Source organism: Lingula anatina, chromosome 1, assembly GCF_051362555.1.
Source record: "Lingula anatina isolate TDL-2025a chromosome 1, LinAna3.0, whole genome shotgun sequence".
Taxonomy (NCBI): Eukaryota; Metazoa; Brachiopoda; class Lingulata; order Lingulida; family Lingulidae; genus Lingula; species Lingula anatina.
The window spans coordinates 17476995-17493458 of record NC_141767.1 but is presented as its reverse complement, the minus strand read 5'-3'; the positions used below and the strand labels follow the sequence as shown (position 1 = coordinate 17493458).

The following is a 16464-nucleotide window of genomic DNA, read 5'->3' as shown; positions in this document are numbered from 1 at the left end:
CACGTGGCTTCTATTTACTCAGTTCTTATTTATCTGGTCATGTGATCACTGTGGAATGTCAACAATGCCTCGAAATAGGCGTAGCGAGATGCATAGATTTGTCAATCATCTCGGCCTTTTCAACCAGAAGAGTGCAGACATGAATGAGAACCGTCATTATCTTTCATTGATATTTCATTTAGCGTAATAATAAAAAATGAAAACAAAATATTGAAAAGTACATGAATAACCAAAATCAATTAATTTGAGTCTTTTGGGAGCAAAATTTCTGTTGCAATATCTAAAGTGGGTAAATTAAATATTTCATGCGTCACATTCCATTCTGATCAGTATATGAATTCTCCTAACCTCAGTCAGTCATTGGCATTCCGGTTGTCCTATTCATCGAGTGTATGCTGTATTTAATGAACAAATTTATGTAAGTATCCTGGTCATATAATGCAGATTTTTAAATTTTGTTCACATTTAACCATTGCCGATGTAACACAGTCATCGGCATCATGATTTGGCCTCAAACAGTAGTTAAATCAAAGAAAGTATGTCAACATTGACCGATTGTTGGATGAGTCACGAAAACATGGCTGCCACGCCGAGTACGACTATAGATTGTTGATTATTGGGTATTTTGCATGCAGCGTAGAAATTCGAACATTTGATTCAGTTGCGGGAATTAAGATATACAGTAGGAGATTCGACGCAGGATATTTGTTGCTGACAATCTTATCAAGGTTATTTATAATTGGATATTGATCATAGCAAAGCCACTGTGTATCATCTGTGACTGGGTCTTGATACAGTCGGATAGGACGAGTGTGTAACGTTAGCGATTTTATATTTTTAATCATTGAAGTAGATAAAGGTTACCAAAAGATGTGATTGCTAAAAGAGAAATGATGACTTCTTTTGTATTGAAGGACGCCGAGATAGTCTGAAAACATGCCATAATTCTTACAGTGAATAATAGAACACGGCGATGAATGTTTTGAGTCGCTCACATTGTTACAGAATGTGGGCGAAAATGTTTACCAGATTTGATATATTTCAAGATTTTTTTTTTCAGAAAGCCTCCAGGGATTACTCTTAGAAGAGGAAACACAATTTAAGTTTCACATGGCCTAAAGGTTTCATTGAATGGAGTATCCCACAATGTGATGATCTGTGGATTGCACCATGCGCTTTAATTCAATACCAGTGTAGAGAGTACCAGTGTTTACATGAAATTTGAAGGGGATGTAAAGTGTTTTTGTGTCGCACATTATTGCGGGACACATGATACGCAAGGAGGCGGGGGGACGCCGTCCACTCCTATCTACATTTACCGGTAATAACCGGCAAATGCTTCATGAAATCCGCGACAGTCTCAGCCACCTGCGTAAGAACCAGCCAGCTGATGGTGGGAAGCCAGAGCCTATGCAAATAAAGCCACCAGAGGCTGGTCAGTCAACATCCAATATTGCAGACCGCATTGGTGTAGGCAAAGCAGGAAGATTGGGATATCACCAAAAGGCTCTTGCGGAGATAAGGGATAGCTTAAAGCCTTTCCAGAATAGCGATTCTGCCAGTGCAGGGAACAGTCCTAGCAGTAGCAATGGGTTGGATGTAGACAGTGTTAACAGGCATATGCTGTTACATCTGGTCAAGATGGGTTATGATGAGGTAAAGTGTATAGCCAATTCTTATTTTACTTTCACCTAAAATAAGATCCCACCCTCTTCTTGTTATATTGTTTAAGTATAAATTTTCTGTTTTTTCATGATAGTAAATAAAATATGAAATGATGTGCCTCCCATGCCTGACAGGACATCATGGATAATATGATTTTGGCAAGGTAACATCTCTGTGTTTGGCTGATGCTTGAAGTTAATGGTTACAGATTTAATTGAAAATATGCTCTCCCCTCCGAGTCCATGTGTCAATGTTTTCGGCATGTGTGACTTGAATTACCTTACTAACAGATAGAGAAAGTGTAGAAATGCCAAGAAATTATGCTAAGGAAAAGTTGGCTGGGCATGTTAACATGTTATGGTAGTGCAAATGCACCTGCGTAATTATGCAAGGTGCAGAGGCACTGGTCATGTCACACTTCACCAATCATCTTTAGCATTTGGCAGATGCAGGCTTGATGGGCAGTTTGTTAATGTGCAGGCTCTTTTATTCATTAGACTTCTTTTATGCTAGTTGTCGACTACAGTTATGTATTTTGTGGTATCAGTTCATCAATTAGATTTTGCCATGCAGTCATATATTGTCCACTATGTACTAGTATGCCATGGTATTAGCTTTACCATACCAGGAAGCCTGTGTCTGGTAAAAGCTAATACCATGTAAACTCCAGAAGTCCCACCTTATTTTAGTTCTAGACTTGATGCTAGACTCCCATCTGGACATTATCATGTGTTTGGCAGGGGTCAGGTCTGACAGGACACGTAAACTGACCTATGGTAGCCTGGTCAACTCAGTACAAATTGATTGCTTCTTATTAGGATTGGGCAACCCAGGTTATTCGGTTTCAAGATTCCCCACAAAGAATGATTTTATTATGGTACTAGAAATTTGCAAAGACCTGTTGTCAAAAGTTAACTTTAGTTCAAAATGTTTTTCCTTTCACCAGCGACATTCTAAAGATTGCATAGTGGATGTAAAATAAGTGCTACCTGAATAATGTGAAAAGTGTAAATGGTAAATATTGAAACAGAGAAAGATGCTATCATATAAAATTATTTTCATGATTGATTCCATTAAAATTGTGAAGAACCAGTGATTTTTTCATTAAGTATTGAAAAGTTCAGAAAAAGTACAGTAAGAAATGGTAGTTAACATTTGCCCCTCCCCCACTTTACTCTTTTTCTCAGGGATAGTCAGTGGTGATTTTTCTGTTAGTAAAGGCTGCCTCTGTAAGAAGAATGGAATGTAGAGCTGTGTAGATGTTTATCACAGGCTAGCGCTGTGACCTTTAATGTCTGAGGGAATCTTTAGACAGAAAGGTGAAGAAGCAAAGCTATTTATTGTCTTAGTTAATGCCATTCTAACACGGTCAGAAGTTGAGTTGTCTGAAGTTGTGCTCCGGGATGGCGCTATTGATTGCATGCTTCTTTAGAAAAGCTTATCAAAAGCTGGTATTGATCTTGTAAAGTAAGAAAAAGTCTGATGACAAACACTGGCACACCTGCATAGTTGACATTGTAGTAGAGTTGAATCAATGAAGCATTCATGAAGGGGATATTGGAATGCTGGGCTGATGCAATGATAAATGAGGTGCTAGGATCAGTGCACTTATCCATCCACACACTATTGGTAACAGTGATAAATTGGGATTGGGAAATGATAAATAGGTGGGGGAGGCTGTCACAAATAAAACTGTTCAGTTTGGAATATAATGGTAATTCAGGCTTATTAAAAATTCTATAATTTTGAAACAATAATAATAATTGGTTTATGGTCATCTTTGCCATGCTTAGGCTTTTGTTGTATGGTTGACACAATTTAAAAAATGTATTTTTTGGTTTGAAAAGAAGGAATTTTTTATGTTGAGGCTGGTATGAATTGATAAGAGGATAGTTCCCAATTTACATGCACACATGAAGTATATCACATTGACCAGAAGCACCTTGTGCACATGTTAGCTGCTGTGAAGTACTGTTTTTAAAGACAACTGTAAAAAGGTGATTAACTCAGCTTGGCTCTCACCCTGGTAATGTAAAACAACAGTTGGAACACACACATTCAATAACAATGTACAAAAGCCAGAGCTTGTGTTTTATAAAGCAAGAATGCTGGGAAGATGGCTTTCTAGAGCAGTCCATATATTTAGAATTAATCTAGAATATGAAGCTATTGTTTTAAGAAGGAAAAAACATTTATGTCTGAAAAAGATAAATTTCATGCTAAGTACATCCCTTTTGTCTTCTTAAATCTGTGGAAGATAATTATTTTTGTTTAGAAATATATCTCTTTGACATATATTCTCTGGCAGTGAGATGGTTTCGTGTTACGATTGTGAAATTATTGTCATAAGACTTCCATATATTTCTTAGAAGGTTGCAATTGCAGTAATTGGAAGTATAGATGGCATAATATAAATCCACTGACAGTGTCATGAAAATATGCAGGGGCTAGCCAATGCCCCTTTAAAGATGTAGCCATGGGCACCCCTATTTAATAGTACAGGTCAGCTGGTTAGTATTTGAGAGGGTCAGGCAGGTTTGAGGATTCAATGGTGCTTAATGTGAATAAAGGGCAGGTGTCTCTAGACAGATGGACATGCTCACAATGGAATGACATCTGCTGGCATGTAGGACATGATTACATTACTGCTTCATTGTGTACATTTCTCACTGGTGCTAGCTGAGTGCTGAATACCATATTTGTGGTTAAGGAAGCAGGCAACACTTTAAAAAAAATTTTTTTGACCATTTATATGCTGACTTCAGTGCTAGCTGCTAGGAATAATTGGTTAAACTTTGCCTGTTAAACATTATACACATTTCAGGAGCAGTTGTTGATTTTTGTTAGATATTAATATAGTTCATTACCAGCACCATCTCTTACCATAGGAGGAATACACAGAGGTTGTCTTCTAAAACATTATTTCCCCTCTGTTAAACTGTAAAGTTTCTCATCTAAAAGAGGAAGAAAATCGTACTTAACATTGAGCCCGTTAAGTGCAGGGATAAGAGCAGATGTTACAGGAGGTTGAAAGATGTAATGACTGTGCAGATCTTATGTCAGCTAGGCCCCTTTTGATGTCAATTTTCAATATTTTTTAAATCAAGTTGTGCAGTTTTATAAAATGACATATGTGAGTTGAATAATGTTAATCAATTGAAACTTTATCTTTTGGCATAATTGGATTTTGCTGGAAAAAATTCCTCTTTGTACCCAAAGGTGCACAGATGGAAAGGAGCCTTTTTAAGGAGGTCAACAGTAGCAGAAGGCAGTCCACCTGGAGTCAGTCTAGAATGACATTTTATATTGTGTACATACAATTCAGGGAGCCAAAGAATAATGCTTATGGCTATGTTCTCTGAAACCATGGATAAAGGTAAATTTATTCCACAAAAAGGGTCTAGATGGGTGGTGTGACATAAAAATGAACTGTGACAGCAATCAAAGTAAGATATACCTTTAAAATATTTCTAAATCCTCACTCTTAAAGTCTTCTGTAATATTGGTCAAACTGGATGTTTCATTGAGCCATTTTCAGAAGTTTACAAGGATGAAGCCATCATGGAATGTTAAGCAAAGAATGTTGGGGAGCTGCTACTGTACATTATATAGACATGAATTGTGGCATTCCTGAATACTTAGATACCATACATTATGCCAAAATAAAAATAGCAAAATATTAATGTAATGTAATTTAGATAACAAGATTGAGCAGAACAGGGTTTTAATAAAGAAGCAGCACTATCATAAGCAAGTGTTTACATCTGGATTGCTGAGAGACTAAAACAAAAGGCTGGTTGCTTTGCAGAGTTTATTGCCCTGGTATTTCAGAATATGTGTTGGTCCTGCTGTTGTTGTTGTGATACTCTTGTTATGTATATATAAAGTGATAGACTGCATTCCAGGACTTTGGTTTATCAGCAGGTTGAGATAACTTAACAAACAGCCCTTCCAAAAGCTGACCAAACCAGGTTATAACCTGGTTATTGTGAGAGGAATACATTTCTTGTTGTCACTTATAGTTTGATGGTACAAGGGCCTGGTCATGATGAAAGAGATCTGGGCTGTATTGGAAATATTAGTTGTAAATGGTGATAGATATATAATAGTCTATTACAACTTAATCACAGTAGGATTAAGACCTGCCCATCCTCCTCCACCTTCTAAGCTTTCCATGGTCATAAGGGTTAAAGATAGTAAACTGTTTAAGGCTATCTATATAAAGCCCCTTTAAGATTATGAAAGAATTGAGATTATTGACTTGAGGCAAAATACCAGATTACGCTTTTATTAATGTGTCATATATAAACTTGTTATCATAGTTATCAAGGTATGTCAGAGCTGTCAATGTATGTTAAAAGTATTTAAACGATGGGCTTAACATATCTTCCAAGAAAACTAGGGGCAACTGAGTTGAAATTTGCACCCAATTAAAATTATTGCACTTTGGTAAAATATGTTCCTTGATGGATATTTGAATAAAATGTGCACCCTTTAGCATTTTTACCCATGTTGACATAAGTGAGTATTCATATGTATTCCTGTTTGGCAGTTTTATGTGACATCCATGCCAATGGGGAAAGCTGGAAACCTCCTTAGTTTAGATCCTAATGTATGTGCTTGATGTCCATCAGTTCACTGGAATTTTAAGCCCTGCGGTGGTTTTATTAGGGAGAGGTGGATTGTTTTTCATTGTTGTTCTACTGTTCCGTGACCTGGAATGTGTAGGCCTTTTGGGTCAGTGCAATTACATGGAATTTGTCCTCAAGGGAAGGGGGCCTCTGTGGTTAGATGGGGTTGTGTCAGGGTTATATAGCTGGTTGGGGTGAATAATGCAATGTTGCTATAATACCTTTATTTTTATGTGAATGTAGTACAATAATCTGAATGGCTTAGGAATGTAGGGAGATTAGACCTGTTCTACAGATAGCAATATGTTGGTTTTTGTGTGATTAACAATGAAAGAAAGGTAACAGGGGAAAAAAGATTAGGGAGGGGCTTGGTATGCTGATATCCAGGAGTATTTTTTTTTTCAATCATAATGTAGTATAGCTTTTTTAAGAGACTTGATTGAATTGGAAAGAGTTTAAGCCTTTGGTGAACTAGACATTTATCTTGGAAGATCAATCAACTTTTTGAATGTCAAGAGACTATTTTTTCCTCAAATAACAATTGATTGTTCCATGTGACAAAGTTTAAGTGTTTTGTGTTTATGCAGTAGATTTACATCTTGCAGCAACTTACAAATTTAAATGCATCCTTTTTCAGGACCTGGCAGCCAAGGCTCTGAAGCTCTGTGGCAGCAGAAATATAGAAAGTGCAATTGAAATCATGCTAAAAGGACATGATGTAAAGAATGGGATACACAAAAATGCTGGTAAGTTTTACCCAGAAGTTAAAATTTTATCAACTCAGGATATGAATAGGCAGGGTGAAATTGTATTTAGGAAGATTTATGATAATGATTGACTTCCTGAAAGATTATTTAGAGGTCTGCTTACACCCGTGATGTTACTCTTTAAAAGTTTTTTTTCAGTATTTTGGTGCATGGTCATCCTACATGTTATTACAAAGATGTGCATAAAATGGTGTCAGGACTATGTTCTGAAGATTTGATTTCACCCCTTTTTCCCTGTTGTGAAACATGTTTGCAGTACTCTCTCACCTAGCTGTGATCAGTGGCAAGCTAAAACACAACAACCACTGCATCCTACAATAACAGCCCTGTATTAAGAGGTATTATGGTAGGTTGGAGAGTTCTACGTGTGAGTTAGGGAAACTGTCTTGGCCCTCACCCCCTTGCTCCCAGGCTTTCTGTGCCATGTTATTCTAGCAGAGTGGCCCTAGTGGAGGTGGTGACAAGGTTATCCCCTCAAACACTAGCCAAAAGACCACTCCTGAATGGGGACCAAGTCCACCTGCAGCAACCTTTTTAGCTTTGTTGACACAAGGTGGCAGGATCACAACTAAAACGATACTAATTCAAAAACGTCATTTTCCCCTCCTTATTTGTTCTGCCCAAGGAGCAGTCATAATGGTTGCATTCTTAAAACCAAACCAATCAGACATTGTAGAAACACAAGCTTTTCTTACTAGCCTCAATGAAGGCTGTTTGTATGGGACCCATCAGAAACATTTGGCTTTGTTCTGACTACTGAATAAAGGTCATGGAAAGAATTTTCATGGTCTTGCACCTTTAGTCAATGGGTTATGAATTTTGTTGAATTTGCAGTTGACTTTGGAATGAACACAGCCTCAGAGTACATATAACTTGATCAGTACATCTTGTTCTTGTTTACTTCTATAAAGAGGCCCCCTAAATTTGAATAAGCATTGGTTCTTCAGTTTCCATAAAATGTATTCTGTAATATATAAAGGAGAGGTTGGTAGTGGTAAGGAAGGAGTGGCTTAATGATTTATTTATTTGTCTTCCAGGTCTAGTGGGCTACAGTAACAAAGTGATAAGGAAGCCCAGTTTTGAGGAAAAGTACAGACAAGGCAGTCCAGTCTCTGACAACTCCAGCATCAGATCTGAAAGTCCAGGTATCCACAATGTACAGATGAACAGAGCACAGTTCTTTGCAGAGTTACCAAAACCCATCTTGCAGAACAGTTATGCCCCATCCTCTGTGACCTCTGTGTCCAATGGCCACACATACAACAACGGCAGGGAGACACCCCCACCACCAATACCACCTCGGACGCACAGGGCCCCACCCCCTCCACCACCCACCTCTGGGAGTTTGCCACCTCCTCCACCCCCAAAAGGGGCTGAGTTCAGAGCAGCTCAGCAACAGCAGCAACAGCAACAGTTGCAACAACTCCATCAACAGGACATTGATCTGCAGTCACAACAATATGCCGCACCTGGACATGTTCAACAAATGATAAAATTAATGAGCCACCCTACCCCCACTAACATGAGGCCAGTGCAGGGGCAGAGCAATGGCCCTGTAACACCCCCCAGGGGAATGAGTCCTATGACAGTAAACAGACAACAACCGGTGCTGTCACAGCAACAGGTGGTGGAGTTGAATAGACAATTTCAAGGGCTTAATCTGGGAAGTAGTCAGCAGAACAATGGAATGGGGGCATACAGTAGTGGTGCTGGGATCAAGACTAAATATACAGCGCCACCCCCTCCATATACTAGCCCAGCTCAGCCTAACAGTAGACAAAGTCCCATCCCTGGTTTGGGTCAACAAGTTCCTGGCGAGCAGACTCTGCCAGAGTATAACAGCAGCAGTAGTAGACAAAGTTATGAGCCCAGCTCTGGCAGTAGTACCCCTAGCTCTGGTGCTCAGACCCCTACCTCAGTCTCCAAGGCCCCCCAGATCCCTAAACCTGTGCCCATGCAAGCATGGGGGGCCAAACAGGCACCAATCTTTATGCAGTCAGTCAAAAGTCGAGAAGTGCAAAAGCCAGTGTTACAGACAGCAACAGCCCCTGTTTCTCCCTCTCAGGGGCCTACATCCCAGGGGTCGGCACCCCAGGGTACATACACCACAGCAGTACACACTCAAATTAACACTAACATACAGTCAGAGCCTATGAAAGGCGTACAGCAGAGTCAGCTGCGTAAACCAGCCCAGCAGCCAGGACAGTTGCCCAACCTACAACAACAGCTGCAGCAGATGGGTCTTCAGAATATCCCGCCTGGAATGGAACTGTATTATCAGAGGGTGATATCTCCAGAAACCCCTTCCTCCACACCTTCACGCTCAGACTCTCCTATTCAGAGCAGGACTAATAATAACCACTCTCCACTCTCTATGATTTCAACAATATCAACCCCATCAACAAATTCTGATGTACCTGACCGACCCCCACCTCCATATCCTGGACATACAACCTGGATGCAACAACAAAACCAGCAACAACAAGCTCAGCTGCAAAAAATACAGCAAATACAACTGCATCAAATGCAGCAACAGTATCAACAACAACATCAGCAGCAACAACAGCAACAATTTCAACAGCAACAAATGCTGCAGCAAGAGGATTCAGAGCTTGAACTGGAAGAAAGTTCAGATCAGTCGGAGGACACTGCTAGCACAGAGGGAAAGACACGCTGCATGTCGCCCATCCCCGAACGCAATCCAGATGCACAGAAAAAAGATGATGAGAGGAGGGAGACCATTGTACGCAATTACTCTCCTCAGGCATTTAAATTTTACATGGAGCAACATGTGGAAAACTTATTGAAGTCCACGCAACAGAGGATAAATCGCAGAGTACAATTAGAACGTGAAATGGCCAAGGTGGGACTGACTGAACAGGCACAGTGTCAAATGAGGAGAATGTTAAATCAAAAGGAATCGAATTACATACGCTTGAAAAGAGCAAAGATGAACAAAAACATGTTTGAAAAGCTAAAAACTTTAGGCATTGGGGCTTTTGGTGAAGTTGCTTTGACACGTAAGAGGGATACTGGCCAACTGTATGCCATGAAAACGCTCAGAAAGAGCGACGTGTTGAGACGCAACCAGGTTGCTCATGTGAAAGCTGAGCGTGACATCTTGGCTGAAGCTGACAATGAGTGGGTGGTAAAACTGTACTACTCCTTCCAAGACACAGACAATTTGTATTTTGTAATGGATTACATCCCTGGTGGTGACATGATGAGTCTGCTCATAAAGTTTGGGATCTTCCAGGAGCCTCTGGCATGTTTCTATATTGCTGAATTGGTGCTGGCCATAGAAAGTGTGCATAAAATGGGCTTCATTCACAGAGATATTAAACCAGACAATATTCTCATAGACAGAGATGGACACATTAAACTCACAGACTTTGGCTTATGCACAGGGTTCAGGTGGACACACAATTCCAAATACTATCAAAAAGGTAGGTCTTCTCTTTTATCCCTCATTGTTTGTTAAGATATATAATAAACAGATTTACAAAAGTGTCAATACAGTTGCTCTTCAGTTCTACAGTTCTCTTTATTGAATCTTCCCATTTGAATTTTAATCGAAATTGGTTTTCTGTTCAGCTTTGGTCACGGTGTCATCCTTTTGTTTGCCATCGAACCATTACATAGGCTCTCTAGCCTCCCAAAATTCTGTTCTCTCCTCTGTACTGTTATCTTCATAGGTAATAACCAAAAAATGTTGACTAGCTCAGTGCCGATTATTGTGCAAATGCCAGGCATTTTGTGTTTGTAAAGTGATCTCTATGGCAAAAGCCTTTTAAAAAGCACACACATCATTGAAATTCATGTTGCGTGTAGCTGTTTACCAGTGGATCAGTTGGAAGGTTGCCACCTGAGTAAATAGCTGTGGAGCTGAAGCTATCATGTTGCTGTGCTCAGCGCCATAAAAGATGTACCTGTGACCATAGCTTTGAAAACTGAAACCTGAACCTTATTTACAATAACAATACTAACAAACTACAATTGGCCGGAAATAACTGAAAAGTTGACAAAAGCTCTCTTTTGTCATGGAAATGGACTTGAATTGGAAGATTTGATAATGTGAAAGCTTTTAGAAAGTGGATCTGAATCTGAAAATCTGATGAGAAGGAAAGAACAAAGAGCAAGTATGCGCTTTTCTTGGCCATATGCATCATAAGTTCAGACACGAATACCCGGTCATCATTGGTGTTATACAAAAAAACCTGTGTTGTTGTTATGAAATATTGAAACATTTTGAAAAGCTCTGAATGGTGATCTTATATATGAACTGCACAATATAATGTTGTATTTCTGACCAATATCTTTTAAGTTATCAGAGTGAATGGCAGCTACATTAATGATATCAATATTCACTTGGTATTGTGCAATGTTTTAGATGGCCATGCTAGGCAAGATTCCATGATAGCAGATGAGGCATGGGGTATCAGTGGCTGTGACTGTGATAGTAAAGCAGAGATGGAGATTCTGAAGCCGCTGGAAAGGCGGAAGAGAAGGGACCATCAACGTTGTTTGGCACACTCGCTGGTCGGGACACCAAACTACATTGCACCAGAAGTCTTGCTAAGATCAGGTAAGTTATTTGGGGATCTGATAAACGAAATAAGAGGTGTGCATTAAGTGTGGCATTCATTATGGAAAAAAGGGGTATGGTGGGATTTACCCAAGTGACAGAGGTTTTACTTTTTAAACAATGAAATGTCTTTTTTTGAATTTAAAGTAATAATTTCATGAATCTGCTCTCTTCAAACCACAAACTTAAAACCTGCAATTATCTCATAGCAGCGTTTCATTTTGTAAGACTTTTTAACTACACTTGATGAAAAGTGTGTGTGTGTGTGTGTGTGTGTGTGTGTGTGTGTGTGTGTGTGTGTTGGTGGGGGGGGGAGGTATGCTAAATCCTCCATCATTTTATTCGTGGTCATTGCCATTACACCAGATCATTACCTACTCGAGTGAGCTGATGATGAAAGATGTGTCTGGTCCAATTTTGCTGCTGCTGTTATTTATGATTTGTTGGGCTGTGCTAAATAGAGCTATGTTGTTTGTGTGAGCTGGAATCTGACTAATGTGTGGCTTGAGTTATACATGTGAGCTCTGAAAACAGCTGAATACAGGAATCTCTCACTGCAGTCAGCAGGTCTCTCTGTATTTTGTCTGTGTATGAGCCTTCCTAGTGAAGCTAGCAATTTTTTCTGCCATATTCTGTCTGTATATAATATCTTACTGCAGACAGCATGTCTGAATGTGGCCAGTCTGTATGACTGTTGTCTCACCACAAATTACACTCATTATCTGCAGGGTCAAAATTCCTATCTGAATCACGTCACTAGTTGTCATAAAGAAGTCTACAATGTATCTATAAGTGTGCGCATCACTTAAGAGGCATGCTACTGTGTGACTGTGACATTTTTAACCTAAGTAGATGAAGAGTCCTTCAGGCCACTGTTACATTTGCTTGTGTACTAAAAAAAAAAGGTTTTCGCTGAGACTGGATTTGTATCATTGGGTATATATCTCGATAATGTGAAGGGATGTATGGGATAAGGCATAGATACCATAGCCTAAGAAACAGGTGATGTTTTCATTGCAAATTTTTCCCATTTTGACCTTTTCACTTGGAATTGAATAAGGCAGAACAAGAGTCTTAGGAATCTGGACCCAAGAATGAATGATTGGGTATCAGTGAACTTGTCCATAGGTGTTTTCTTCAAACTATTAATTTTTTTAACGGCACATTAGGTGGTTACAATTGAGCAGTAGCAAAAACTGAAAGTTTAATGTCTAAGCATTGTAAATGTTGCCTTAACCAGGCTAAGGTAGAGCTACATATAATGAGGAGAAGTGAAGCATTTGGCATTGGTGTGCATAGTTGAAGTGCTTTGGAGGTCATAGCATTTCATTATAGCTTGTCTACCTGAATATCTGGATTCCAAAGTAATATGAATGAAAAGGCCTACTACATTTTTCAATTTGGCAACTTTTGATCCAAAACGTCATTTATGCATGTTCCATATGATTTTCCTTTTTACAGCATGTGGATCATAAATTAAGTGAAATGCTTTTCTACTTTGGGATAAAAATTTCAATGTTATATTCTCACACCATATCATTGGTCTGTATTTGCTGTCAGTTAGAGTTGCTCGAAACAAAAGACATTTGGTAGATGCACCAGTGGAAACGTGTTCTATATAATCTATCTTGTTGTGTTTCTTAGTTGAATAAGTTGAATAAGCAGTCAACAATGGATGTTAAGAGGTTCACTGTCTGAAGCTGAGGATGTGGGTGGATTCTTACTTTGATCTGACTTAATTATACTCAAGAGACTCAAACAATGTAAATGTCTGGAATGAATAACATAAAAAAATTTGATTTTTGTCTTGATAAAAAACCTGCTGGTTATTGTACCTCTTGAACCATAAAATTTAGCTCTATTCTGAATAGCCTGTGTGATTGTTTTTTGTCAAGCATCTATAGATTAGTGAAATAGTGAGAGGGGGGAAAAGCATACATGCGTTATCCCAACACACAGTGCAATGCATAAAAAATTGTTCATTTACTCTACACAGTCCTTATGTACATTAGTTTCTAATATAAATTGTTGCTATAAAACTAGTGTGCGCGTGTAATGCTTACAAAACTTTTTATCCAACTTAATCCATTGTTTTAACAAGTGACCTGTGAATGTATATTGTAAACTTTCTTATGTTTCAGGCTACAGCTCGTGTTGTGATTGGTGGTCTGTGGGGGTAATACTATATGAAATGCTGGTGGGGCAGCCACCATTCCTTGCAAATACACCAGCAGAGACTCAGATGAAGGTAAGCATACTGACATTTGTTATGTAGGGTTACATGAAATGCACTATCACACTGTACTGAATTCTCTTTCTTCGGATTGTACTTGGTATCCTATTTGATGAATTGAACTTTTATATAGCTGTATATAGAGGATAGTATGACAAATGTCATTCTGTTTCATAATCTGTTTGAATGAGTATCAGCTTTTTATACTCAACTTCATAGAAAACATTCTCACAGCAATTTTTCATTGTGTTCATGAAGATTGTTTTGCTGAATGGTTTCAAAGAAAAATTGTTTTCCTGATTTCTTATGCTTTTCTTCTTTATGATTCAGGTGATAAATTGGAAAACATGTCTCAGTATACCTAAAGAGGCCAGGTTATCACCGGAGGCATCGGATCTCATTGTTATGCTCTGTGCTGGAGCAGACACCAGACTGGGCAAGAATGGGGCTGAGGAAATCAAGAATCATCCTTTCTTTTCTTCCATCAATTTCGTCAACATGAGGAGGCAGCCAGCGCCGTACACGCCGAAGATCCGCTATGCCACAGACACGTCCAACTTTGATGAGGTTGAGCCCGACAAGTTAAACAAAAGCGGTGAAGGTGAGGCAGAGTTTGGATATGACAACGGGAAACATCCAGAACATGCATTTTTCGAGTTCACCTTCAGAAGGTTCTTTGATGATGGTGGACATCCATATGCAGTGAAAATGTTTGATCCTGAGACCAACTCTCCTGTGTATGTTTGATGCCATTTAGCTGGGGAGAGAGGGAGAAGGTCGCATCCACACAGGGAACCAAGCTGCAGTGGAACTTTGTTAGTCCCATGACAATTTTATATATGTACACAGTGCCTTAATTTAAGTAAACCTAGGAGCATGGCACTCTTTCTAAGGGTATTGTATTCTCATATAATGAGCTGTTGCTGTGATAGAGTCACTGTGATGAATGTCATCACTGTCTGTGGTACATGTCATCACTTTTTGTGATGTATGTCATCACTGTTTGTGATGAATATCATCACTGTTAAGTTGATGCAGGCAAATACTACAAGCACATTCACAAATCTTTTGCAGAAACAGACAAAATAATGAATCTGGCATGACAGTGGAAAATCTCAGCAGCTAAATCATGACATGTCACACTGTATACCCATACTGGCAGGTGGACAGCAATTCTTTCTGTTACTAATTTATAACAAAAAATGCCCAAGTTGAACAGTAATTATTCTTGAAATATATGTGTAAAATTAAAGTGAATGAGCAAGCAACAATTATCCTAATGGTTACAGTACTCGCTCTGACAAATTAAGCAGGACTATGATCCAGTTGATTCTGACTCTGCATTTGTTGGAAATAAAATGGTGATTTAATGGGTAAAGAGATTATCACTTTAGTCTATCATATACAAGTATCTGTATTGTACAGCAGGTGAACAGATGACCTATATGAGTGACCCTTGTTCATATGAAGGTCATTGGTGAAATGTACAGATGGTGATCAGGGTTTGGGTATTTATGCTGCTAGTCGGTAGATTGAGCAAACAAAAAAAAGTGTCAAATGAAAATATACTACATAATACTGATTTGCATAATATGTTGCAATAAAATGTTTGCCATATTCTTATGTTCATGTAAATCTTAATTATTTTATGCATTTATTTAAATATATGCTTGTTTAATTTTATTTAACTTGAAAAAAGATTTTTTTACAGAACTGACATTTTATGTGTAGCTGGAATCTGTTTTCAAGAAAGAATGAAATGAGAGGTAAAATGAATGTATAACAGGAGAGTTGTGATTTATTCTTTAACATATTGTGTAAAAGAGTTGTCGACATGAGAAGTTGAAAGCCACATAGTTATTGTCTCCACATGTACATAAATCATGTTTGTTACTCCATCTTGTGAATAACCATGTCATTGTATCATTTTCTCCTTAGAACTTTGTACATAATCTCTACATTCTCAAACTAGGACCTGTAGGGTTGGCATCTAAAGCAATGGCTTGCACTTGTGAAGGCAAATGTGCTCCATGCTTTTATGCTTACATACCTATGGGGTTTCACCCAAGAGAAGTCCATTTACATTACAAGTGTTGGGAACTGCTGAGGGCTTTTTTTCTGTAACAAATCTTCTGTATATATTGTACAAAGGAAGCACATGGGTTACTGATATGAAGTCAAGGAGCATTATTGTTACTAAATAAAAATGTGAAAAATTATGTTTTGAATTGTTTTCATTGCTGTTTTTTACCTAACAGAAAAAGTAAAAAAATAGTCTGTTGTCTACAACTACAACTCTATATCATGGACTGGACACAAAAGTGATGCTAAATAATCCTAAAATGGATCTTTATTGAACACCAAGAAAAGAAAGTTATCTTAGTTTGTTCGCATTATAAGAAAAGATAATATGCGGCGATTGCTATTCGAAGGAAAGTTACATGGAAAACGGGAAAGGAAAACCAAGCACAACATGGATGGACAACATAGAAAAAATGGACCAAAGTAAAAAAAATATGGTGAAAGTATACGAATGGCAGAAGATTGAGAGGCATGATCCACGACAGCCAACTTGCTGAGAGT

The 16464-nt window shown here is 38.5% G+C and overlaps 1 protein-coding gene across 2 annotated transcripts; it reads left to right on the top strand.

Annotated features, from left to right (window-relative positions):
* Positions 1-250: 250 nt before the first annotated feature.
* LOC106178190 (uncharacterized) lies at positions 251-16100 on the top strand. 2 transcript variants are annotated; one of them, XM_013561290.2, is made up of 7 exons: positions 251-418; positions 1061-1656; positions 6934-7042; positions 8101-10509; positions 11454-11648; positions 13790-13896; positions 14212-16100. In XM_013561290.2, the coding sequence occupies exons 2-7, from the start codon at positions 1270-1272 to the stop codon at positions 14626-14628; spliced, it is 3624 nt and encodes a 1207-aa protein (XP_013416744.2). In that variant the 5' UTR covers positions 251-418; positions 1061-1269; the 3' UTR covers positions 14629-16100. The 2 variants fall into 2 exon arrangements, with proteins under 2 accessions (XP_013416744.2, XP_013416745.2); XM_013561291.2 differs by lacking the exon at positions 251-418 and adding an exon at positions 544-728.
* Positions 16101-16464: the final 364 nt, after the last annotated feature.

Coding starts and splice junctions, on each gene's coding strand:
- LOC106178190 (XM_013561290.2), top strand. CDS start 1,270: ATGATACGCAAGGAGGCGGGGGGACGCCGTCCACTCCTATCTACATTT. Junction 11,649..13,789: donor AGAAGTCTTGCTAAGATCAG/GTAAGTTATTTG, acceptor CTTATGTTTCAG/GCTACAGCTCGTGTTGTGAT. Junction 13,897..14,211: donor CAGCAGAGACTCAGATGAAG/GTAAGCATACTG, acceptor TTTATGATTCAG/GTGATAAATTGGAAAACATG.